Raw genomic sequence first — 27873 nt, forward strand, 5'->3', positions numbered from 1 at the left:
CGGGCGCTGATCTCGTTGATTTTGAAGCTGGACAAGGATCCGTTGCAATGTGGATCGCTTAGGCCGATTTTGTTCCTCAATGTAAACGCTAAGTTGTTGCCGAAGATTCTGGCTACGAGGATTGAGGACTGTGTCCCGGGGGTGATCCATGAGGACCAGGCTGGGTTTGTGAGGGGCAAGCAGTTAAACACGAATGTGCGAAGGCTCCTCAATGTGATTATGATGCCCTCGGTGGAGGGGGAAGCGGAGGTAGTGGCGGCTATGGACGCGGAGAAGGCCTTTGATCGGGTGAGTGGGAGTATCTCTGGGAAGTGCTTGGGGGGTTTGGGTTCGGGGAAGGGGTCATAAGATGGGTCAGGCTGTTATATAGGGCCCCAGTGGCGAGTGTGGCTACGAACCGACGGAGGTCGGAGTATTTTAGGTTGTACCGTGGGACGAGGCAGGGGTGTTCCTTATCCCCCTTGTTGTTTGCACTGGCAATTGAGCCGCTGGCCATGGCACTGAGGAAGTCTAGGAACTGGAGGGGATTGGTCCGGGGGGGGGGGGGGGGGGGGGGGGGGGGGAACACCGGGTGTCGTTATATGCTGATGACCTGTTGATATATGTTGCAGACCCAGTGGAGGGGATGGCGGAGGTTATGCGGATCCTTGGGGAGTTTGGAGACTTCTCGGGCTATAAGCTCAACGTGGGGAAGAGTGAGCGCTTTGTGGTGCATGCGGGTGACCAGGGAAGGGGGATAGACGAGCTACCGCTGAAGAGGGTGGAGAGAAGCTTCCGATACCTGGGGATCCAGGTAGCTAGGAGCTGGGGGGCCCTGCACAAGCTCAATTTGACATGGTTGGTGGAACAGATGGAGGAGGATTTCAAGAGATGGGATATGCTGCCACTCTCCCTGGCGGGTAGGGTGCAGTCGGTCAAGATGACCAAGGAAGTCTAGCCATTTTAGTAATCAAAGAAATCAAGAGATCCGGATTGATTATCTTAATCCAATGGCTTAACGGTGAAAATCTTTACTTGAATGAATCAGTGCAACCTGCTGTTACAAGCATTCTCTCTCGACTGAGAAACCAAGATTAATTCATCTTGAGAGTTTTGTTATTCAGATTGGTGATGGTTCATTAATTTTAATGTGAAGCCTGACAAACTCCTGCTTTGTCGGCCATTTCTCGGCAGAACACTGCAACTGACTGGCCTGTGTGGAGACGAGCATTGACATTTGGTTCAGTATGTTTCGAGGATCGTCTACATCAAACTCGCAACATCAGATATGGTTGGAGTTGGCACAAACTTCCCCAAGTGCCAACAGTGACATTGCTAAAGACAACCTGGGCTAGTGTGGGGTCAATTTCAGCCCCAAAGGTTCTAGAGTCCCAACACAAGTGAATTAACCAATAATTTGTATAAAATTCCCAAAACTGTTGGCCCTTGACTGCCCAATAATTTACAGTCACCAGGTTTGTAAGTTGAAACATGATTGTTGTTTACTTGTAACAGAACCAAAGATGAAGTATGCAGTGACTACAACAGAATAACTGCAAGCTAAATTACTAGCCCCCCCCCTTTCTGTCCCACTCTCTACCCACACACAAGACCGCCGAAAGCTCTACCGACACACACACACACACACACACACACAAGACAGACTAATGCAAAGGGGTGAAAATACATCTAGGATTAAGATAAAAAGGATGAGTCCTTGCTTTCGATATTGAATTCTTTGCCACAGGCTTTCTTCCCAGCGTGCTGATTTATCAAAGCCACCGGCGTACAGTTAGTGATGTTGCAGAAATGCTTTGTCTCGCATCAAACCCAGCTTCCAGCCTGAGTTTTAATCTCATTCCTTTGCAATTTCAATAAAATGACATCCAACCTTACTAGAACGAGCAGAGTTCTTGCACTGTGCTTTTGGGCTATTTCATCACATCAGAGATACTTCTGAACCGAAAGCGAAACTAAAATAACCCAGCCTTACGGGGGAGAGAGAAACATTCAGAAATCCGAATCAATCACCAACAGTTACTGGCAAAGCCCAACATTTCGAGCCAGTTCATTGACTGCCAGCCAAGTCAGTCAAACTGAGTAATCACTGGTCTCTTTTTGACTTAAAGGCAAAGTTTGCATTGAAGTCATAGGCCCATTAATCATCTATGGATAAAAATGTTAATAGCAAAAAAGAAAGAGAAAAATAAGAGGATCCTTGCAGCATGAACTGCCAGTTCTGTGGACGTCCATACCAATCCTGAATTGGGCACTTCAGTCAAGAGAGGACCCATGGAAGACTAAAATTGGGCATACTTGAATAATGAATCTACAACCAGTTGTTGACTCCACGTCAAACCACCACTTTGGGAAGGATGTGAAGGTCCTTGGGTGGGTGGAGAGGAGATTTCTCAGAATGATTTTGGGGATGAGGGAATTGGGCTACAATGTTAGTTTGGAGAAGCAGGGGTTGTTCTTGTAGCAAATAAGGTTGAAGGGGGATCTGCTTGGGGTGTACAAGGTTGATTGCGTGGCTAAGGTAGACAAAAGCTGTTTGATTAACTGATGGTGCATGGTTAAGGGGGCACGTTTTAAGGTTTTGGGCGACAGACACAAGAGAGATGAGAGGATGAATTCTTAGTGCATTTTAATGACCTGTAGCTCGCTGACTAAATGACGGAAGGGGAGAAGACCATTGATTTCAAAGAAATTGAATAGGCATTTGAAGGAAATACTGTAAACACTCATGGCTACAAGATGAAAGAGACTGACTAGATGATTATACAGAGAACTGGTGTGAACTTGATGGGCTGAATGGCCTGCTGTACCGTAAAGACTCCCCAAGACTGGAACATCAAATTAACTACGAATTTTCAAGAGTTGTTTCTCAGCAACAATCCGTGATAGAACAATGAACAAAGGAACATGACACTGATTCATTTTGACTCTTAAAATGCTAAACTATAAGCTGAAAAACATGGATTTCAAAATATTCACAAGTGAATATCTATAAAGATAATAGTGTTAGTTTGATCAAGTTGGCAGCACTCTGCCACAGAGCCCCTTCTGCTGCTGCTTCTGTTTTGTGTTGTCACCAACTAACGTGTGTTCTGCCAATGTTTATGGATATGGTTAACTATGCTATAAAGATCAAAGAATCTATTTTTATTTTTGAGGTGTTGACTTAGAATCATAGAATTTGCAATGCAGAAGGAGGCTATTCGGCCCATAGAGTCTGCACCAGCCCTTGGCAAGAGCATCCTACTTAAGCCCACACCTCCACCCTATCCCCATAACCCAATAACCCCATCTAACCTTTTTGGACATGAAGGGAAATTTAGCATGCCCAATCCATCTAACCTGCACACCTTTGGACTGGGAGGAAACCCACGCAGACACTGGGAGAACGTGCAGACTCCGCACAGACAGTGACCCAAGCGGGAATTGAACCTGGGACCCTGCCGCTGTGAAGCAACAGTGCTAACCACTGTGCTACCGTGCTGGCTTAAGGATGGCTATTGGCCAGGACACTGGGGAATCTTCCCCTACTCTTCAAATAGTGCCATGGGGTCTTTTATATCCACCTGAGCAGGCGGATGGGACCTTCTGTTAAATATCTCATTTGAGTATGGTTATGGGTTCAAACTGGTATGTAGAAATAGTGCTGTCTTGAGGGAGTGCTGCATTGTTGGAGCTAATTGAAGCCCTGAGCTGTGGTAGCATTTAAAGAAATGCAGATAATTTTTCCTGATGTCCTGAGTAAAATGGAATCTTAACTAACTCTACAAGAATGTGCTGCTTGTGGAAGCTTGCTGTGTATAAATTGGCTGCTGTGTTGTCTACCTGACAGTAACTGCACTTCAAAAATAATTATTTTAATTAAACTAAAATCGAACATGGAAATAGACTGTTTGGCCTAACTAGTCTTTGTTGGTGTTTATCCCACTCCTGTGCAGTAATCCTAATCCCATGTGTCCCTCTTGTTCTCATCCTTTTTTTTTTTCTTCAGTCACCTATCTAAGCTATTCATGAATATCTGTATAGTCTCTGTTTAAATCAATCTGGGAATGTATTCCACGCTTTAGATGTGAAAGAGTTTGGGATGTCCTTCTAAAATTGACTTAAATTAATTGGTGACATCAATGTATAACTTCAGCGAACGGTATTTTGTAGCTCTGACCTCTGAAGATGGAGTTTTATCAGTGGGTGCTTTTACCAATAGTTTTTTTTTCTTCCTGGTCTTTAGGAGAGGAGGCACAATTATTAAGGCTGTCATTAATGCAGCTGTTTAGAGGGAAAATGCTCGATAGCTATGCAGATTATATTAACAGGTACGTGCCTTTGTACATTAAATACGCAAGGCTGATTGTGATTTGTTTAATTGAGCAATAACCCAAACTGGAGCTCGATTGAAGATATTCATGTATCTGAAATGTGGTGCTCCTTTTATTGCATGAATGTGCTTGAATGACTACAATGTATCACAGTTAGATATTGTAGGCCTTGAAAATCCATGGCTGTTTCCGTGAACTCCCATTGCAAGTTTACTGGAACAGCTCCAAACTCAGTCAGGACTCCAATGCAGCAAGTCTTTACCTTGGATGTTTTCTGGGAAGGCCTTGGGGGCATTGACTTAAACAGATGTAACTCCTAAAACTGGAGATTTCTGGTTAGTTGTAATCCAGTTTAGCAGTGGCACAGGTCTTGCCAGTAAGGCACCACTGAAACTCGCAGAGATGCCATCAAAGGGTTTGGGCTGATCAGGGGACCCTGGTTCTCCCAAAGATCTGACCACGATCTGTCAAGTTCTGAATGGAAGGCCTTTTCCTTCCTGTCCACCCCCATCACCCAAGTTTGAGCATGCTTCCAAAGTCTCTGGAGGGATGGTATTTACTGCAGATATATCTTTTCTGTTGCCAAAGGCCAATACCTGGCAGGCCCCTTTCCTTGCTCATCGCCTTTTAATGGAATCACCTCTCCTATAAATATATTGTTATGTGTAATCCTGCTTTAGCTGCTGAGTTTGAAACATATGCCAAATTGTTTGATTGTGGCTAAACTACTTACTCCCAATTCTTTTTTACAAACTCTGAATAATGGGGTTAGAAGTTTCTGTTCTGAGCAGAGACTGATTTAGACAGAATGATGATAAAAATAATCTTTATTGTCACAAGCAGGCTTACATTAACAATGCAACAAAGTTACTGTGATAAAAGCATCCATTTTTATATCCGGGATCTCTAGTACACTGTTAACCACAGTCAGCCTGCACCCCGTGTTCTAACTCGTGTTCAGCGAGAATCTGTACTGAATGAAGTTTCAAAGTAGTTGATAAATCATTTGGCTATGAATTTTCTTTAAAAGGGCACATTTTTCTAAATGACTTATTTCATTATACAGGGTTTGTGCAAGGAATTTGAAGGACTTCTCACTGAGGTAAGAACATGAGGTTAAAATATGTGGGTAATTGTTTGGTGGGATTAAAAGATAATGCACACTTTCCTGACGTGTTTCTCATCTCTCACTTTGAGTTTTCAGATCACTTGTCAGTTTAGAAATGAAGGTTGGGAACAGTTTGTGATTTGTGACCTGGATGTAATTTTACATTGGGGTGGGCATGGCCTGGGACAGGAAGTCTGCCCTTGGGGTGCGTTCTGCCCTGCCTGATTTTTAGGCTTGTGGGCCCTGGTAGTTTTGTGGGGAGGGGACAACCCAAAGCCCTGCCTGATTTTTAGACTGGCGGACCCTGGCAGTTTTTAGGGGAGGGGACGACCCAAAAGCAAACTAATGTTCATCTGGGGAAGAAAGGGTGAGGGAGGAGTGGTGATTTCCACCAGAAGACCCCTTCTCACAAGGGGTGTCCTCCCCTCAGGGCCCACCTTCCCACCCTTGTGGCACCCCAGGACATCCTTCCAGAAATGAATGGAAGTCCTGCCTTCTGCCAATCAATGCCCATTAGAGCATGAAATGGCATCAGATGTTGGAGCTGGTGGGATGTGTTCCCTGCTGACCGATCCACCATCCTAAAATGAAGCCTATGTTCCAAAGCCCTTGGGTAATTTTACACTGATTTCCTTTATTTTTTTTCCAAGCTTTCCTTGAAGGTGGTAATGTCTATTTACGCAATTACATTGCGTGGCTTTTTTTGTTTGTTTGTTCAGGGACGTGGGCGTTGCAGGCTGTGCCAGCAATTACCCTTGAGGGGGCAGTTAATAGTCAACCACATTGCTGTGGGTCTGGAGTCACGCATAGGCCAGACCAAGTAAGGACAGCAGATTTACTTCCCTAAGGGACATTCGTGAACCACGTGGATTTTTAGAACAATCGACAATGGTTTCATGATCATCATACTTTTGAATTCCAGATATTTTATTGAGTTTAAATTCATCTGCCATATGGGATTTGAACCTGGGTCTCTGGATTACTAGTCCAGCGACAATATCACTATGCCACCGCCCCCCCTTCTGGGTACCTATTACCCAGCATGTCAATGATCTGAGGAATATCTATTTACATTTATTATTTCCTGCCTATTAACCGACTTTCTATCCAAGCTGCTCCATTTCTTCTCCAAAAACTGTACTCTTTACTTAAAAGAACGTCTCTGACTGATCGAATGCTGTCTGAAAATCCTGAAATGCTGCAATTGTTCCTCCCTACCTCTAAATGTCTCTAACCCTCCAAGACCTCCACTTCCATCTAATTCTGGCTCCTTGTGCATTTCTAACTTCCTTCACATTACCAGTGGGGGCCACACCTTTTGTTGTCTTAAATCCTAAATTCTGGAGTTCTCAACCAAAATTTCTTTGCCCCTCTCTCCTTCCTACACCTTCAAATAAGCGTATCAACAGCTGTCTTAAAGCTTCCTTGGATCTAGATAAGAGTAGCTAGAGATAAACTGTTCCCTATCATAAATCCCTGCAGTGCAGAAGGTTGCCATTTGGCCCATCGAGCCTCCGAAAGAGCACCCTAACCTAGGCCCAATCCCTTGCCCTGTCCCTGTAACCCTACCTAACCTTTGGACACTAAGGACAATTCATCATGGCCAAATCCACTTAACCTGCACATTGTTGGACTATGGGAGAAAACTGGAGCATCCGGAAGAAATCCACGCAGACACTGGGAGAATGTGCAAGCTCCACTGGCAAAATAGTCAAGAATCGGAGGATGTCGATTTTAGGTTATTGGAAAAAGAAGCAACGGCAACGTGAGGAAAAAGAAGCAACGGCAACGTGAGGAAGATCGTTCTTGCACTACAAGTGATTTGCATCTGGAATGCACTTCCTGAGAGTATAATGAAAGCAGATACAACGGGCTTTCAAAAGGACATTGGGTAAGCATCTGAAGTGAGAATTGTCAGGGCAACTGAGAAAGCACAGTAAGCTTAATGGCTGCCTCCTGTGCTGTAATCACGCTCTGATTCTTGGCTTGGTGTCAATTTTAGTCTGCTTGCACTTCTGTGAAGAACCTTGGGAAAATTAGTAAATTTAAGGTGCAATCTAAACTTGTTAATCAGTCACTTCAAATACATAAAGTTGCCAAGGACAACTTGCTCAAAGCATGAAGAAATTATCCACTTCCAACTCGTATGGGAAAGTATTGCTTTAAGAAGAAAAATAAAAAATATTGGCATTTTGAATTAATTTGTGTGTATGTATAATGCAGTGACCTGTGTAAGTTACTCATGTCCCCGTGGTGATAAACTGCTAAGCAGTCTGGTATTGATACATTACTGAGATTGGTGGAAGTAGATTTAGTAGTAACTTTCAGAAGGCAATGGGGTATATACTCCAAAGGAAAATAAATTTGGGGCAATGGGGAAAAAGTGAAATGAGACTAGTTGGATAGCTTGCTCAAAGGATAAGAGTGGTTAGCTGAATGTAAGGTTCTTCCTTTTTCTCTTCCTCTTCATTTCTACTATCCCAAGGATCAGGCTATTTGAACTAAGCCTGCCTGAGCACACTTGCCTGCTGAACCAGAGACTTGCAGCACAGAAAGAGGCCAATTGTCCCACCATAGCAACATGCAAACCACCCAGTCCCAAGGGCAGATTTCCTCATTTCAGTTGCATAATGGCTGATTTGTACCGCCACTTCATGTTTTTTTGCAATCCAAAACTAACATCTGTAGCCTTCCTATATCTCTCTTTTCTTGAAATGTGTTCTGTTTTTCTTTTTTAAATAATACAATTGTCTCTCGTTTAACCATTCCCAAAATATTCAATAGTGCACGCGTCTACTGCATAAAGGATCTTCATAACCCCCCTTCACTCTCCTACTGATTACTTTATTTTGTTAACTGCTTAGACAGCGAACCAGTCTTCATCAAAAGTTGTCATAATATAACAAATTTGTATTAACCTTTTGCTGTATCTCAGTCTCTGCCCATAACTAGTTCTTTCTATCCCTGGTCAAAGCTATATAGCGTTTTCTATAGTTCTACTGACTTTTCTATTATTTATCCAAAATGATGTACCATCCTCAACTGTATCCTATATTTTGTGCTACTTTACTCTTGTACTTTATGGGTCATTTTTTTTCCTGGACACGTTTACAGGCAATGCCCAAAAATGAAAACCTGAAAGTCTCTCAATTGGCCCTCGAGCCTCATTTGCACATTTAGTGCAAGCTGCTGACATCCGCCATGCTTCCACAGGCACTTTTTCCTTAACCATCCTACCCTAATAGATGATCGAAATCCAGTAAAACAGATTGAAACAGGCCTCCGGCCTTTGCAGCAAGTGCAATTGGTGGAAATTTGTCATGGTGATTCATTCAGGAATACGGCTAGTTTTGTGGACCGGTCCAGTGCAATATTTTTAAAACCGATTGATCAAACTAGCAAAAGTTTATGGAAAATATGTTTGGTGCTGGACATAACCCTCACTTCATATTCTGTAATCATTTACATTGGTCTGGTCAATCTTGGGCAAATCATGCTGCATGAATCAATGCAACCTTCGGAAATGCAACCCCGGTATCTTTAACTTGGCTCCTTCACCAATGCAGCACTCCCGCCATACTATGCTGAATGATCAGCCCAGATATCATTTGGTCTGGTCCCCAATCTGCGATAATCACCGGTTTGCCCCGGGGAGGATGGACCCCTGGGGGGGTTCAGAGTATGGCAGAGAGCGGGGATTGAGAGGATGGGGGGAATTGTTTGTAGAGGGGAGCTTTCCGAATAAGAGTGCGCTGGAGGAGAAGTTTGCATTGGCGGGGAAAAACAAATTTTGATATCTGCAGGTGCGGGACTTTCTGCGTAGACAAGTACCAATCTTCCCACTCCTGCCGCTAAGGGGGATTCAGGACAGGGTAGTTTCCAGAGGATGGATAGAGGAGGGGAGCTTTTCTGACATTTATAAGGAACTTATGGGATCAGAGGAGATGCAGACTGAGGAGCTGAAGCGTAAGTGGGAGGAGGAGCTGGGGGGAGAGATAGAGGAGGGCCTTTGGGCGGACGCATTGAGTAGAGTCAACGCGACCGCAACTTGTGCCAGACTCTGCCTGATTCAATTCAAGGTCGTTTACCAGGCTCACATGACAGTGGCCTGGGTGAGCAGATTCTTTGGGGTGGAAGATAGGTGCAAAATGTGCGGGAGGACCAGGGAATCATGTCCACATGTTCTGGGCATGTCCAAAGCTGAGGGGATTTTGGCAGGGGTTTGCTGACATGTCCAAGGTATTAAAAACAAGGGTGGCATTTGTCATAATATATATCTATGTATACAATGGAGTGCAGACGGGCAGTGATTGACACACAGGATGACCAGTAAGCGCACACAACAGAGCAGCCAATCACCAGACAGGACACGACCACTATAACACCAGAGGGCACCAGTTTTCCCGCTCTCTCGGGACCCAGCCTCTGAGACAGTCCGAGCTCGTGAGCTAGCCAGTGCTTACACCATGTGGTAGCTAAGTTAGTCTGGTCAGGCTAGTGTCAGGTCTCCAGTCAAGTCAGCATAGTGTCGACCCACCGTTGTGCATGTATAATAGTTTGGATGTTGACTAAAATAGTGTTGCATTTTATCAAGTGTTGGAGGTCTGTCTCTCGCTACACTGCATCAAGTGTAGTTCACCGCGACCCAGCTTACCCAACACATCATGGTACCAGCTGAATGATGCAGAAAATTTGATGGACCTACCTTGAGTGAATCAGCGCTGACCAGCAAACAGCCATCCGGTGACATGGAAAACGTCCGCCCTCCTCTGCAGCTCCGCAACGCCGGCAACCTCGGTGCAAATTGGAGGATCTTCAAACAAAAGTTCCAACTCTATCTCGAAGCCACCGATCTTCAGGCCGCATCGGACGCCAGGAAAATCGCACTATTCCTCTCCACAGCCGGGGACCATGCCATCCACATCTACAACTCCCTTGCATTCGCTGAAGGTGAAGACAACACAAAATTTAAAACAGTCCTACTGAAGTTCGACAGCCACAGCGACATTGAGGAACTGTACGTTTTCCAGCAGAGGCTTCAGGGTAAGGATGAACCTTTTCAGTCCTTTCTGACCCATTTCCACATCCTCACACAGTCATGTAACTATGACTCGACCACTGATTCCATGATCCGGGATCAGATCATTTTCGGGGTCCACTCCGATTCCCTTCGCCAGCAGCTCCTGAAAGTCAAGCCGCTCGCCCTCCCCATCGCCATCGAAACGTGCGTTCTCCACGAACGTACTCCCACATCAGGGCGGCAGAAACGGCAAAGCTAACCTCCCACGAGGCAGAGCGGGTGCAGGCCATCGCGCAAATGCAGGGCCTAAGTATTGACGAGAGTGGCCATTACGCGTGCTTTTCCTGAGCCCCTGTGCATGCGCCCCCCGACCGAGGGGACGGCAAGACCTTTGACCAGACTGCGCAGCTGCGTACGTTGTTTGACCGCACTGCGCATGCGCGATGGCGCACAGAACGCGCTGACGTTGGCATCATGACGTGTCCGAAATGTGGCTCCGCCCATTTAAAGCGGCAATGTCCGGCAAAATCATGACGGTATCTACAGTGTGGCAAGCTTGGCCACTACGCAGCCCTTTGCAGATCCTCTCCACTGCCCAGCATCCAGCGATCCCAGCCGCGGCACAGAAGCGTCCGTTCAATGCAGCAGGCCATGCCAGACTCCGACTCCGACAGCCCAACAGATCCTGATGCTGCGTGCCTCAAATCTCCATACCAGGTGGGTATCATTACGCAGCATGCGCTGCCTTTCTCCAAGACAGCGACGCACCTCCCGATCCTCAGCGTGGATCCCGACGACGAGCGGTGTGTGCTGTCCTCACAGTCAACAAGGCTCGCATCCGGTTCAAACTGGACACCGGCGCATTGGCGAACCTCATCTCCAAATCCGATCTCGACACCATCCGCGTCAGACCAAGCATTCTTCCACCGGCCTGCCAGCTCCTTGACTACAATGGCAATGCCATAGCTGCCAGTGGCTCATGCCAACTCGGAGTTTCCAATAAGTCATTTAAAGCGACACTGATTTGAGATCGTGGGACCTGACCGAGCATCCCTGCTTGGTGCTTGGGCCTGCAAACTCCTTTCTAGGGATGGTCAACTTCCTCGGGAAGTTCATTCCTAACATGGCACACACCACAGCCCTCCGCCATCTCGTCAAAATGTCGATGGGATTCCAGTGGCTGCCTGCTCATGAGAACGAATGGCGTGAGCTCGGGGCAAAACTCCTCACAGCCCCGGTTCTGGCGTTCTTCGACCCTACCAAAGAGACCAAAATATCCACTGACGCGAGCCAGGACGGTATTGGGGCGGTGCTCCTCCAACAGGATGACTCCTCCTCATGGGCCCCAGTTGCGTATGCCTCCAGAGCCATGACACCCACTGAGCAACGGTACGCTCAGATCGAGAAGGAATGCCTGGGCCTCCTAACGGGAAGTGACAAATTTGGCCTCCCAAAATTCACGGTTGAGACGGACGACAGGCCACTGGTCCACATAATCCAGAAGGATTTGAATGACATGACGCCTCGGTTACAACAAATCCTTCTCGAGCTACGCCGCTATGACTTTGAACTTGTCTATACGCCAGGCAAAGAATTCATTGTTGCAGATGCCCTTTCCAGGTCTATCACCACGCCATGTGAACAAACTGAATTGTCTGCCAAATTGGTGCGCAGGTGCAATTGTGTGCCTCCAACCTTCCAGCCACTGATGAGAGGGTCAACCAAATTTGTGAGGAAACGGCCAAGGATCATCTGCTACAGCGTGTGATGCAACACTTCACGAATGGCTGGCAGAAGGGACAATGTCCCCAGTTTTGCAACGTCAAGGACGACCTGACGGTGGTGGACGGCATCCTCATGAAGCTCGATAGGTTTGTGATTCCGCAGAGCATGCGAGCTATGGTGCTCGGCCAACTCCATGAGGGTCACCTGGGGGTTGAGAAATGTCGACGCAGAGCTCGAGAGGCGGTTGTCATGTGAGAGTACTTTTAAGACCTGGATGTTTAAGCAATGTACCTTTAAGAAAACAGTGATGTCACAGAGCGGGTGGGGCTGGGCTTTAGGTCAGCCATTTTGCAGGTTTTTAGTTTCAGTTTAGAAAGCAGTTTGTGTGTGTGTTTCCAGAGAGCTGCAAGTTTTGAAAAGAGCTGGGTGTGTGTCTGTGTTTTGCAGTGAACTGGATATCTGCCATGAAAGACTATCTCTGGATCATTTGGGTGATTTAAACTTAATAGTGAAGCCTTTAACCTGATGTGATTTTGTTTAAAGGTGTTAAGTCTCTTGGAAGTTTGAAGGAACGTTTTAAGGAAGTATTTACTGTTGCAATATTTTCTGAGTTATCTTTGAAGTAAGGGGTGTTAAGAGATCCAATGTTTATTTAAGATGTTAAGTTGCGTTCATGGAATAAACTGTTTTGTGTTTCAAAACCCACGTGTCCATAATTGTAATGCCACACCTAGGGAAAAGGCCGCGTGCTCGGAAAAGCAACAAATCCATTAAAGGGAGAGGTTGGTTGAACTCCATGATACATTTTGGGGTTCTGAAAACGCCTCGTCCATAACAAGTCTATTGGCCGGGCATCAGCCAGGACGTTGCCGACACGGTCCTCAACTGTCCCACATGTCAGAAATTTCAGCCAGCTCAACCCAAAGAAATTCTGCAGCAACATGAGATAATGACCTCCCCATGGTCCAAAGTCGGTGGTGACCTTTTCCACGCCAAGGGGCGTGACTATGTCCTCCTGGTCGACTACTTCTCCAATTACCCTGAAGTGGTGAAACTGTCCGACCTCGTGTCAAAGGCGGTGATTAAAGCATGCAAAGAAACGTTTGCCAGGCATGGGATACAGCTCACGGATGAGTGACAACGGTTCCTGTTTTTACAGCCAGGAATGGTCTGATTTTACCCGCCTATACAACTTTTGTCACGTAACCTCCAGCCCCCACTACCCGCAGTCAAATAGGAAGGCCGAAAAAGGGATCCATTTTGTCGAGAGATTACTATGCAAGGCTGCAGACTCAGGCTCCAACTTCAAACTGGCACTGCTGGCATACAGAGCAACCCCGCTGCCCACTGGGTTGTCTCCCGCGCAGATGCTCATGAATCGCACTCTGCGAACCACGGTTCCAGCCATCCATGTACCAGACCTTGACCACCTCACGGTCATACAAAAGATGCAGCAGTCTCGGGCCCAACAGAAATTGGCATACGACGCTCACGCCACGGATCTCCCCGAGCTGGTCCCAACTGATCGTGTTCATGTGCAGTTGCCTGACGGCTGGTCCGCCATAGTTGTGGTGATCAAGCAAGTGGCCCCGAGATCGTTCCTCGTCTGCATGGCTGATGGCTCCTTCCTACGACGCAACAGAAGGGCGCTGCACAGAGTTCCACGCCCGCCACCTATTCATGATGTCCCGCCTCTCTCGATGCTTCTTCCGGACGTTCCTACCACGAGGCCACCGATCTACCAGCAATTCTGCCAACCTCTGTGACCACCGCATTGGCGGCGGTCCCGCCTATCCAAGTGCAGGCGGCCCCTGATCTATCCTTGAGGCGGTCAACCAGAATTTGTCGCCCGCCGCAGAGACACAACTTATAGACTAAACTTTTGCACAACTGTTACCTTATCGTTTTGAGCTCTGTAAATATTATTGTTACCGTTATATCTGCACTAGCGACACCTTACTGTGTACATAAGGTCATTTTAGCACATTCTGTATATAGTTACACACATACACATCCACACGCACATGCACCTTAATATTTATTATCTCAACACACGCAATATAGAGAAGAAAACAAAAGTGGGGGGAAGATGTCATAATATACATCTATGTAAACAATGGCGTGCAGACAGGCAGTGATTGACACACAGGATGACCAGTAAGCGCACAACAGAGCAGCCAATCTTCAGACAGGGCACAACCACTATAAAGCCAGAGGGCACCAGTTTTCCCGCTCTCTTGGGACTCAGCCTCTGAGACAGTCAGAGCTCGTGAGCTAGCCAGTGCTTACACCATGTGGTAGCTAAGTTAGTCTGGTCAGGCTGTCCGGTCTCCAGTCAAGTCAGCATAGTGTTGACCCACAGTTGAACATGAATAATAGTTTGGATGTTGAATAAAATCGTGTTGCATTTTATTAAGTGTTGGAGGTCTGTCTCTCGCTACACTGCATCAAGTGCAGTTCACCTCGACCCAGCCTACCCAACACATCAGCATTGAGTCCAGAGGTGGTGATTTTCGGGGTGTTGCAGGATCCGGGAATCCAGGAGGAGAAAGGCAGACGTTCTGGCCTTGGCTTCCCTGGTAGCCCGGAGGCGGATATTACTAGGATAGAGGGACTCGAGGCCCCCGAAGTCGGAGACCTGGCTATCGGACATGGCTAGCTTTCTCTGTCTGGAGAAAATTAAGTTTACCTTGAGAGGGTCGCTGGTAGTGTTCGCCCGGGGGTGGCAACCTTCATTGACTTCTTCGCGGAGAATTAATCGTCAGTAGAGGGGGGGGGTTAGGTTAGCGTAGATTAGGGGGTTAATTAATGGTGGAACCTGTTGAGGAGGGAGGTGGTATTTGCACTGTTTATATTTTCATGTACATTGTTACAAAGCCAAAAAATACCTCAATACAATGTTTATTTTTAAAAAAAAAAGATAAATGTCTGCCACCTCCAGTAAAACCCCTTAATTGCTCCCCTCGAGTGTACCTTTCTCGCGGTATAAAGCTCCATAAAATTCCCCAGCCGTACTGAGGCACTGGGCAGAAAGGCTGATCTACACTCCATCAGCGCCCGCCGTCAAACAATTAGTGAGGTGAAGGCTAGAACATCGAACCCCACCCCCATCTGTGGGTCTGACACTCCAAATATGGCTTCCAAGGGGCAGGGCTTCAGTTCAATCTGTGGACCACCGACGTGTGCTAAAGAAGGAGTCTCCGAACCTCACGAGCGTAGAACCTCTCCAGCTTAGGACACGAACAGAACGTGTGCACATGGTTAGCCAGACCCCTTCCATAAAGCTCACACTTATATTGTCACAAGTATGAAGTTACTGTGGAAAGCCCCTAGTCACCATATTCCGGCGCCTGTTCGGGTAAGCTGGAGCCCGCGCTGCCGGCCTTGTTCTGCATTACAAACCAGCTGTCTAGCCCAGAGCTATACCAGCCCATTATCCACCACTCCCGCAAACCACCTCATCCTAGACCTAGTCAAATGGACCTGATGTGCTACCTTCAACTGTATCAACGCTGATCTCGCACACAGACATAGCATTCACCCTCTACATAGCCTCAGACCCCACTTCTAGCCACAACTTCTCCCACTTTGCCTTAACTCCACCCCCTTCTCCTGCCATCCCCCAAACCTGGCATCCAACCTCACGGTCTCAAACTTATGGTTCACACAAATCAGCGGGAGCTTCGATACCGCCCCAATTTAAAAGTGCTGCCGAAATTATCTTCATATCTTCAACGTGGAAACCACCACCGGGTTCCCTGAATATTTCCCTGGAGAAAATGAAAGCGAGGATGTCACTAATTCCCTCAACCCTGACCCCCCCCCCCTACACTAACTCGACTCCATTTGAACCCATACAGCTCTGCATCCCCACATCCCCTCAGCACCTTCTCAGCATTGCTGCCCAGTAATAGATCAAGTTCGGCAACGCCAAGCCGCCTAACTGCTGGTCTTTCTCAAGGACAGTCTTCCTAATCCTAGCTACTTTACCCACCCAAATAAAGGACAAAATCAATCCACTCTCCCAAAGAATGAGTTTGGCAGAAAAAAATGATGAGCACTGGAACCGTAAGACCATAAGACATAGGAGCAGAATTAGGCCACTCGGCCCATCGAGCCTGCTCCGCCATTCAATCATGGCCGATATTTTCTCATCCCCATTCTCCTGCCTTCTCCCCATAACCCCTGATCCCCTTATTAATCAAGAACCTATCTATCTCTGTCTTAAAGACACTCAGTGAATTGGTCTCCACAGCCTTCTGCAGCAAAGAGTTCCACAGATTCACCACCTCTGGCTGAAGAAATTCCACCTCAACTCTGTTTTAAAGGATCATCCCTTTAGTCTGAGATGGTGTCCTCTGGTTCTAGTTTTTCTGACAAGTGGAAACATCCTCTCCACGTTCACTCTATCCAGGTCTCGCAGTATCAGACCCAGAATCCTCAAACATTCCTCATACGACAAGTTCTTCATTCCAGGGATCATTCTTGTGAACCTCCTCTGGAACCTTTCGAAGGCCAGCACATCCTTCCTTAGATACGGGGCCCAAAACTGCTCACAATACTCCAAATGGGGTCTGACCAGAGCCTTATACAGCCTCAGAAGTACATCCCTGGTCTTGTATTCTAGCTCTCTTGACATGAATGCTAACATTGCATTTGCCTTCTTAACTGCCGACTGAACCTGCACATTAACCTTAAGAGAATTGTGATCAAGGACTCGCAAGTCTCTTTGTGCTTCTGCTTTCCGAAGCATTTCTCTATTTAGAAAATAGTCTATGCCTAAATTCTTCCTTCCAAAGTGCATAACCTCACACTTTTTCACATTGTATTTCATTTGCCACTTCATTGCGCACTCTCCTAGCATGCCCAAGTCCTTCTGCAGCCCCCTTGCTTCCTCAATACTACCTGTCCCTCTACAAATCTTGTAGACCACTGAGGCACACCACTAGTCACCGGCTGCCATCCTGAAAAAGACAGAAAAGACCTCTTTATCCCGCACTCTCTGCCTTCTGCCAGTCAGCCAATCCTCTATCCATGCCAGGATCTTACCCTGAACACCATGAGCTCTTAACTTATTTAACAGTCTCGTAACAAAGACAGAAACCGTGGTAAAACATTCATCTTCACGAACTGAATTCTACCTGCCAAAGACTGAGGGAGGCTATCCCATCTCTGCAAGATGGCCTTGACTCTACTCTCCAAGCTCATAAAATTCAACTTGCGAAGCTTGGCCCAGATCCAAGCTACCTGCACTCCAACCACCTAAAATGCAAACTTGCTAAACGGAAAGGCAACCCCTCCAAATTGGCTCCCCTCTCTGGTGGAGTGACCGGAAGACGCTTCCTTTTCTCCCAATTCAACTTGTACTCTGAAAAAGCCCCGAAATGCTTCAGCGGCATAATATCGGCCATTGTGCAGATCGGATCCCTCACATGCAAAAGAAGATCATCAGCGTGCAATGACGTCCTGGGCGGGATTCTCTGGAATCTGGCGGGCCGGCCGTACTGGCGTCGAAGAGTGGTGTGAACCACTCCGGTGTCAGGCCGCCTGGAAGATGCGGAATCGTCCGCACCTTCAGGGGCTAGGCCCGCGCTGGTAGGTTTGGTGTTGGCGCATGTGCGGGAGCGCAAGTGTATTCTGTCGTGATCCCAGTGCATGCGCAGGGGGGTTCTTCTTTGCGCCGGCCAAGGCGGACCGTAACCGCGGCCGGCGTGGAGGGAAAGAGTGCCCCCATGGCACAGGCCTGCCCATTGATCGGTGGGCCCCGATCGTGGTCCAGGCCACCGTGGGGGCCCACCCGGGGCCAGGCCCCCCCCCCCCCTCGAGGCCGCCCGCAGAGTCGGGTCCTGCCAGTAAGGACCTTGTTCGATTTGCGCCGGCGGGACTGTCTGAAAACGGGCGGCCACTCGGCCCATCGCGAAGCGGAGGATAGGTGGGGGGGTGGGGTGGCCACTGGATCGGAGAATCCCGCCCCCTGTGTTATCCCCTTCCTCCCCATTCTCCCCCTCTGAGCCCCTCACGGCCAATAGCCAAAGGCTCTATTAATAATAATAATCGCTTATTGTCACAAGTAGGCTTCAATGAAGTTACTGTGAAATGCCCCTAGTCGCCACATTCCGGCACCTGTTCGGGGAGGCCGGTACGGGTATTGAACCTGCGCTGCTGCCTTGTTCTGCATTACAAGTCAGTTGTTTAGCCCACTGCTAAACCAGCCCTGATTTGCCAGTGCAAACGAGGGGACAGATAGGGCATCCTTGCCTTGTTCACCCATGCAGCTGAAAATATCCCAAACTCTCATTCTTTGTACGTACACTAGCTTTAGGCGCCTTACATAACAACCAAACCCACAACAAAAAGGGGAAGGGGAAAAGAGAAATAAGAAAAAACACTTCTTTACAATCGTCGCCATACACCCATTCCAACCACCAGCAAAGTTTCATTCAAACCCCCTGAGTTCTGTCCAAGTCCTTGAGCTTCCTCTGCCGATTTGAAGAAATGGTCCTGGGAATTATGCGTAATTCAGCCTCGCTAGGTATACCACACCAAAACGCACGCCACTCCTATTAAGCGCTGACTTCGCTCTGTTAAAGGCTGCATGCCTTCTTGCCAATTCTGCCATGGCATTCTGATAGATATGAATACTGCCGACTCCACTGCATCTCCCTATTCTCCTTTGCCCACTTCAGGACCCTCTTCTTCGTCCAATAGCTATGGAAACATACTATTGCCGCTCAAGGTGTCTCATTTGCCCGCAGTTTCACCTGGAGTGACTGGTGGCCCTATCCAGCTCAATGGGGGGCAGGGATCACCAAGTCAACTTCATCAATGCCAACTCTTTAAGGGGAGACATTCTTAAAAATTGAGATTTGGTATAAAAAAAACATTTAATCCAATAAAATATATTGACAGTTTATTTATAACCCCCATTAGTAGCTCATCTAATCTCTAAAGTACGCTTAGTTTCACTGTTAGCTACGGTTATAAAAGCAGATCAGTGTGTATTGCTCACAGATCCAGGACCTGCCACATCCCTCTCCTGTTTAATTTCCTTTCTGCTCCATTCAAAATCAAGACTGATTAACATTCCCACAAGTAACTTGAATTCCAGGCTTTTATGTTTGCTAGTTCAGCAGTTTGGTCACTGGAGAGTAAACTTTGAACAATGTTAGAAAAGGGAGCTGTGCAATCCATGAACTTCATAAAAACAAATGAATCAATTGCTGACCATAACAATTAGAACATGGAATTGTACAGCACAGTACAGGCCCTTCGGCCCACGATGTTGTGCCAAACTAGTCTGAAACTAAGATCAAATCAACCTACTCCCAATCATTCTAGTGCACTCCATATGCCTATCCAATAACTGCTTGAAAGTTCCCAAAGTGTCCGACTCCACTCCTCCCATAATTGCCCCAACCACTCTCTGAGTAAAGAACCTACCTCTGACATCCCTCCTATATCTTCCACCATGACCCTTATAGTTATGCCCCCTTGTAACAGCTACATCCACCCGAGGAAAAAGTCGCTGAACGTCCACTCTTTATCCCTAACATCATCTTCTACACCTCAATTAAATCACCTCTCATCCTCCTTCGCTCCAATGAGAAAAGCCCTAGCTCCCTCAACCTTTCCTCATAAGACCTACCCTCCAATCCAGGCAGCTTCTTGGTAAATCTCCTTTGCACCCTTTCCAGTGCATCCACATCCTTCCCATAAGGAGGTGACCAGAACTGCGCACACTACTCCAAATGTGGTCTAACCAAGGTCTTGTACAGTTGCAGCATAACCTCACGGCTCTTAAACTCAATCCTCCTGTTAATAAATGTGAACACACTATAGGATTTCTTCACGACTCTATCCACTTGGGTGGCAACTTTCAGAGATCTATGGACATGAACTCCGAGATCTCTCTGCTCCTCCACATTCTTCAGAACCCTGCCGTTAACCCTCTAATCCGCATTCAAATTTGTCCTACCAAAATGAATCACCTCACACTTATCAGGGTTAAACTCCATCTGCCACTTTTCAGCCCAGCTCTGCATCCTATCAATGTCTCTTTGCAGCCTACAACAGCCCTCCACATTATCCACTACTCCACCAATCTTGGTGTCATCAGCAAATTTACTAAACCAACCTTCAACTCCATCATCCAAGTCATTGATAAAAATCACAAATAGCAGATGACCAGCACTGATCCCTGTGATACACTGCTGGTGACTGGGCTCCAGGGTGAAAATTTACCATCTACCACCACCCTCTGTCTTCTATGTGATAGCCAGTTACTGATCCAATCGGCCAAATTTCCATCTATGCCCTGCCTCCTTACTTTCTGCATGAGCCGACCATGGGGCACCTTATCAAATGCCTTACTAAAATCCATGTATATGACATCAACCGCTCTATCTTCATCTATGTACTTAGTTACCTCCTCAAAGAATATAATCAACCTTGTGAGGCAAGACTTACCCCTCTCAAATCCGTGCTGACTATCCTGGATTAAGCCGTATCTTTCCAAATGATCATAAATCCTATCCCTCCGGACCCTTTCCAATAATTTACCTATGACCGAAGTGAGACTAACCGGCCTATAATTCCCAGGGTTAATTCTATTCCCTTTCTTGAACAAGGGGACAACATTCGCCCCTCTCCAGTCTTCTGGCACTATTCCTGTAGACAGGAATAGGGCAGCACGGTAGCATTGTGGATAGCACAACTGCTTCACAGCTCCAGGGTCCCAGGTTCGATTCCGACTTGGGTCACTGTCTGTGCGGAGTCTGCACATCCTCCCCGTGTGTGCGTGGGTTTCCTCCGGGTGCTCCGGTTTCCTCCCACAGTCCAAAGATGTGCAGGTCAGGTGGATTGGCCATGATAAATTGCCCTTAGTGTCCAAAATTGCCCTTAGTGTTGGGTGGGGTTACTGGGTTGTGGGGATGGGGTGGAGGTGTTGACCTTGGGTGGGGTGCTCTTTCCAAGAGCCGGTGCAGACTCGATGGGCTGAATGGCCTCCTTCTGCACTGTAAATTCTATGACAGTGAGGACATAAAGATCAAAACCAAAGGCTCTGCAATCTCATCCCTCGCCCCCCAAAGAATTCTAGGATGTATCCCATCAGGCCCAGGGGACTTATCTATCCTCAGGCTTCTCAAAATTTCGAACACATCTTTCTTCCGAATATCTACCTCTACCAGCCTGTATCGCACTATCCTCCTCAACAACATGGCCCCTCTCCTTTGTGAACACTGAAGAAAAGTATTCATTTAGGGCCTCTCCTATATCTTCTGATTCCATGCACAAGTTCCCACCAATTCCTTGACCGGCCCTAACTTCACCTTGGTCATTCTTTTATTCCTGACATAAGTGTAAAAAGCCTTGGGGTTTTCCTTGATCCTATCCGCCAAGGACCTCTCATGCCCCCTCCTAGGTCTCCTAAGCCCTTTCTTGAGCTCCTTCCTAGCTATCTTGTATCCCTCAAGTGTCCTAACTGGACCTTGTTTTCTCAAGCTTACATAAGCCCCCTTCTTCCTCTTAACAAGACATTCAACCTCTTTTGTAAACCATGGTTCCCTCACTCAACCCTGCCTGACAGATCTTAGATGTGCTTTTACCGAACATGAATGTAAATGTACAGTCATATAATGCATATTTTTACGCAAAGATTATGTATGAAAATGTATCAACTATTCAGTAAGTGTAATTCAGCAGTTGTAATACTGCAGTTGTTTATATGTTTAAGTATATATTAAGTAATGGAATAATTGTCTCTTAAAAGTGCTCTCTGTAGGAAGCAGTCAGGAGATGAGCAAAATAGTTTTAAAAAGCCAGCGGCAGCTTCAGGGGTTTGCAGGGCTGCTCCCTATAACCAAGTCACTAATCAGCAGACAAGTCAGTGACCCAGCTCCCCGAGCAGCAATCAAAGCAGCTGGAAAATGTAGACTAATAGCTATTAACTTGTTTTCATTTCAATTCTAACCCAGTGAAAAGGAGCAGGAATTATGCTGAAGTCAGCCAAATAGATCAAGGATTTAACAATTGGTAACCGTTTTAAAATGCCCCCAGTGGCGTAAAATGCATCCAGTGGCGCTACCAGAGGTTAAGTAAATATTTTAAGAAGCCTCCTGCCTGAAATCAATTATTCATATTCGACACATGGAAAATGTGTTCAGAGATGTCGGAGCATGTGAAATATCACAAGATTTGAGAACACCCACACAAGGGCTGAAGAGACTAATTTTTACTGAGAAATTGCATCTTTCATGAAAAAATTGTATAAGTTGACATATCTACAGCTTACTGGTGATCACCATTTCTATTCCCTTTGCCACATCTCAACCCAAATCCTCTCCTTAATAGGAGTGAAAGCAACAGGGTAGTTGTTATGGGGGACTTTAACTTTCCAAATATTGACTGGAAACGCTATAGTTCGAGTACTTTAGATGAGTCCGTTTTTGTCCAATGTGTGCAGGAGGGTTTCCTGACACAGTATGTAGATAGGCCAACGAGAGGCGAGGCCGTATTGGATTTGGTACTGGGTAATGAACCAGGACAGGTGTTCGATTTGGAGGTAGGTGAGCACTTTGGTGATAGTGACCACAATTCGATTACGTTTACTTTAGTGATGGAAAGGGACAGGTATATACTGCAGGGCAAGAGTTATATCTGGGGGAAAGGTACTTATGATGCGATGAGGCAAGACTTAGGATGCATCGGATGGAGAGGAAAACTGCAGGGGATGGGCACAATGGAAATGTGGAGCTTGTTCAAGGAACAGCTACTGCGTGTCCTTGATAAGTATGTACCTGTCGGGCAGGGAGGAAGTGGGCGAGCAAGGGAACCGTGGTTTACTAAGGCAGTCGAAACACTTGTCAAGAGGAAGAAGGAGGCTTATGTAAAGATGAGACATGAAGGTTCAGTTAGGGCGCTCGAGAGTTACAAGTTAGCAAGGAAGGACCTAAAGCGAGAGCAAAGAAGAGCCAGGAGGGGACATGAGATGTCTTTGGCAGGTAGGATCAAGGATAACCCTAAAGCTTTCTATAGATATGTCAGGAATAAAAGAATGACTAGGGTAAGAGTAGGGCCAGTCAAGGACAGTAGTGGGAAGTTGTGCTTGGAGTCCGAGGAGATAGGAGAGGTGCTAAATGAATATTTTTCATCAGTATTCACACAGGAAAAAGACAATGTTGTCGAGGAGAATACTGAGATTCAGGCTACTAGACTAGAAGGGCTTGAGGTTCATCAGGAGGAGGTGTTAGCAATTCTGGAAAGTGTGAAAATAGATAAGTCCCCTGGGCTGGATGGGATTTATCCTAGGATTCTCTGGGAAGCTAGGGAGGAGATTGCTGAGCCTTTGGCTTTGATCTTTAAGTAATCTTTGTCTACAGGAATAGTGCCAGTAGACTGGAGGATAGCAAATGTTGTCCCCTTGTTCAAGAAGGGGAGTAGAGACAGCCCCGGTAACTATAGACCAGTGAGCCTTACTTCTGTTGTGGGCAAAATCTTGGAAAGATTTATAAGAAATAGGGTGTATAATCATCTGGAAAGGAATAATTTGATTAGAGATAGTCAACACGGTTTTGTGAAGGGTAGGTCATGCCTCACAAACCTTATTGAGTTCTTTGAGAAGGTGACCAAACAGGTGGATGAGGGTAAAGCAGTTGATGTGGTGTATATGGATTTCAGTAAAGCGTTTGATAAGGTTCCCCATGATAGGCTACTGCAGAAAATACAGAAGCATGGGATTCAGGGAGATTTAGCAGTTTGGATCAGAAATTGGCTAGCTGGAAGAAGACAAAGGGTGGTGGTTGATGGGACGTGTTCAGACTGGAGTCCAGTTACTAGTGGTGTGCCACAAGGATCTGTTTTGGGGCCACTGCTGTTTGTCATTACGCTTCTGGATTATTTGATGGTGTTACTGTTAGCAGGTGTTTAAGTCGGTTTTGCAATCGCCTTGGCACATGGTGGTCATGCTGTCATTTTGTTGAGCACAATGGGAGTGCAAGGGTGGGAGTGCAAAGTTGGGGTTGTATCAGAAGGGCAGCATAGTTAAGGCAGTGGCGAAGTGTGCTTTCACAAAGAACAGGGCCATATCTAAATAACTCGTTTGTGTATTGCACTGGTCCCAGCTTTGCTCCATCATCCCAACGTGGGTCAGATCATCCCTCCGACATTAAGAGAAGGAAGAGATGTCTAAGGAGCCAGTATCACATATGACTGGTCCATACTGCATTAACTTGTGTACCAGCACATCAGAGTGATTTAGTGTATGTGTAAAGTCAATGGCACGGGGTGAAATTCACTGCACCAGAGTGCAGGAGGAGGCATCAATCATCTGTGCACAGTCTTTCTTGGAAGAAGGAGGAATGACACAATGATGCTCTAGTGGACAGGATCATGGAATCTCAGGAGTCACCTTTTGGGGCACAGTATTTAGTTAATTACCACCAGATGTGTGGGCTACTGGCAGAGTTCCCTGAGACAGTGGAAGCTCTTGTACTGAGAATAGAGTACATATGCATGAGCTATGACCATGAGACATGGGCCAACCTCCTGGAGAGACCTATGCAGCAACATGAGTGAATGTAAGAGCAGTGGTTCAACGAGGAAGGAATGCAAACCACCCTCAGCAGTCTGGAACAGCTTGCTCAGATTATGAACACTGACATGGTGGAATACATGAGCTGCTTACCCATGACAGGATAGTCACCCTGTTGGCACACCCCTGCCACGAACTCTGTCCTCCCCAGCTACTCCTTCAATCTGAGTGAATTTATAGGGTAACATTAGCAGTCTGTTCTACTGAATAGAGGGCCATTTTCCAATTTTGTTAATAACATAGGATATTAAGTAGTGTATGTGAAAGCATAAAATTAACAAAGACATTTGACAGATTTTTTAAAAACGAAACTGGCAGGTAGATTTCAGTGCAGGCAAGTGTGAGAGAGCCGATTTTGGAAAAATAAAGGGCAAGTCTAAGTATTAAATAGTGAAAATGCTATGAAACATGGAATTCCCAAGAGATATAGTGGCCCATGTAGATGGGCTTCTATATTTTGTGCACCTGACTATTACATTTATCAGAAAAAACAAATGCAATGTTAGCCTTTTATAGCTAGAGGGTTAAAATATAATAGCAAGGAGGTTTCACTACAACCACGCAAGACCCAGGTTAGGCCAGATATATGCCAATCCAAGCACCACAAATTAGCAAACTAAACTTTTTATATTCCAGGGAATACAAGTCAAGGTGATCGTAAGGTTTTTTTAAGAAGGTTTTTGAGAGGAATCGATAGTGTAGATAAGCAACATTTTTCACTGGAAGGAAAGTGTAGGACAAGGGAAATCAGAGCCAGTTCATTCAGGAGAGAAGTTGGGAAACACTTCTTTATGCAAAGGGTGGTAGGAGTGTGGAAAACTGTCCCACAAAATAGATGCTAGCACAACTGATAATATTAAAGCCAAGATCAATAAGATTTTTGCTAGATAAGAGCAGAAAAGGATGGCTAGCATCAAGACCTCATTGAAATGAAGAACAGGGGAAAGAGACTATTGTGTCACAAAAATAGCGCATTGTTCAAAAATCTTGCTTTTTAACGCAATTCGCATACCGCCACCGCGGGGAGAAGGACCGAGTTGGTGGCAGGGATGTGCAGTTTTAATCGATATAAAACGGTGCCTTTGGTTTTCCTCTTGCCTTTGCAGATGTTGAAAATTCCATAATTAGTAATTTTGCTGTAGCTGTTTGAATATCTTATTTTAATACCGACCTCTTCAGTACCACTGTATTTGCCTTGTAATTACTTTATAGGGTTATATATTTTCAAAAATCCATTAAATATTTGTTGAATTTCTATCTGCCCACATATAATTTATTCATTATTCATTCCACTATCTGAACTAATTGACAAAAGGCTGCAAGGACTGTGTAACCTGAGATTACATCAAGCTTGACGATAAGTGACTTGCCAAATATACATTTGGTACAATAAAGTCAAAGAAGAATATCTTGCTGTAAATGACAGCTGCTTAGTTTACAGAGCAAAAATCATTCTCAGCTGCATTTTCTGTTATCAGGTAGGTTTTTTTAATAAATACTTAACTTTTTGCTAGTTTTGTCCACATCCGAAATATTAATTACACATCCTAGTTTCCCTGAGGGCATAAATGGTCAACGCTCATAAGAGGACAAAATCTTCCAGTCTCTGGATCATCAGGATCTGGATGTACGACTGAAGATGCGCAGCACTACAGAAGTCCTGACGTTTGGACCAGTGTAGGAATTGCCTTGGAAGTTTCAAATTCCAATGGGAAATTTGCCTGCTCCTCGTGACCCTCCATGAATTTCTCCATCTCGGAGCTGGAGACATGGGGCAGTTCCGCGTTACCCAGGAAATGTTAGACTGATAACCTAATCTACCACCTGGGTAACTACACAACCGAACCCCCAACACGACCATCCGGAAGAAACGTTGTGCAATTAAGTGGGATTTTCAAGTAACAGCCATCTATTATCACTGCTGCTCAGAAGATCCTGGCCATAGTGTGCTGCAGTTGAATTTGGTACCAGAATACAGGTATGCATTTTGTCTTCCTGTAGGAGGTTAATTAAATGTTTTTGCTTTCTGACATAAACAATTTTCATGGTCATTTCAGTTTCCCAGGAAGTTTGTTGAAGTTAAAGCAGATTATTGTTGGACATGCATCGCCATCCTTTCTTCATCACTGGGTCAATATCTTGATATTTCTGAACGAGCTCTGCAGGACCACCATCACCACCAGGACTGCATTGATTCAGGAAGATCCACCACTGGACAATTTGGATGGACAATAAATATGGCCTTGCCATTGTTTCCCACATCCTGAGAAATAGATAAATTGGTGGATGAAGTCTAATCCTCCTAAATTCAGAGTAACCCAAATCAAGTAAAATCAATTTATTTAACACTGAATGCCCAATGTTTACATTATTTGTATTTCTAAATTAAAGTCATGCATTTTATTTAGCAAAAGATGACTCCTTGAGCTATTTGTAAAGTTGTTCCCTATATGTACAGTGAATAATATTCCCATTTAGTAATTTTTTAAAAACACACCAAGGTGCAATTTTCACACTGTATCCGAGCAGAGGATTGCCATATAAAAGGATTTTTGCCAGCTATTCTTCCACAAGATGTCATAAATGCACAGCTTGTTCTATTGAGTTTTGACCTTTTTTAAACACTTATTCCACCAGCAGTGAGCCCGTTGCTGTTTATACTATGTTCAAACGTTTGGCTACAGAACTGATGCTAGGAATTTTTCTTAATGCTGATGCAGAGGAATCTGCAGCACTCTCCAAACAGATTACACAACTTTCAACGCAACACTGGCATGGTAAGGCTTTAATTCGAGTGAATGACAAAAGGTGGCAACTATATGAAATCATAGAATTGCAGAATGATCCAGTACTGAAATGTGCCACACAGCCCATCACTTCTCCATTGGAGTTTATTTCAGTGCGAATGGGCAGCACGGTAGCATTGTGGATAGCACAATTGCTTCACAGCTCCAGGGTCCCAGGTTCGATTCCGGCTTGGGTCACTGTCTGTGCGGAGTCTGCACATCCTCCCCGTGTGTGCGTGGGTTTCCTCCGGGTGCTCCGGTTTCCTCCCACAGTCCAAAGATGTGCAGGTTAGGTGGATTGGCCATGATAAATTGCCCTTAGTGTCCAAAAT

The 27873-nt window shown here is 45.9% G+C and overlaps 1 protein-coding gene across 5 annotated transcripts in view; it reads left to right on the forward strand.

The window, feature by feature from the left end:
• Positions 1-27873, forward strand: part of LOC140429704 (uncharacterized) — a 248618-nt gene that overhangs the window by 31154 nt on the left and 189591 nt on the right. For 3 of the 5 annotated variants that reach the window (XM_072517027.1, XM_072517026.1, XM_072517030.1), the window contains exons 4-6: positions 4226-4310; positions 5380-5415; positions 27393-27532. In XM_072517027.1, coding sequence (XP_072373128.1) covers positions 4226-4310; positions 5380-5415; positions 27393-27532 — 261 coding nt within the window. The remainder of the gene's footprint in view (positions 1-4225; positions 4311-5379; positions 5416-27392; positions 27533-27873) is intronic. The other 2 variants (XM_072517029.1, XM_072517028.1) reach the window with 1 other exon arrangement.

Source organism: Scyliorhinus torazame, chromosome 9 (genome assembly GCF_047496885.1).
Source record: "Scyliorhinus torazame isolate Kashiwa2021f chromosome 9, sScyTor2.1, whole genome shotgun sequence".
Taxonomy (NCBI): Eukaryota; Metazoa; Chordata; class Chondrichthyes; order Carcharhiniformes; family Scyliorhinidae; genus Scyliorhinus; species Scyliorhinus torazame.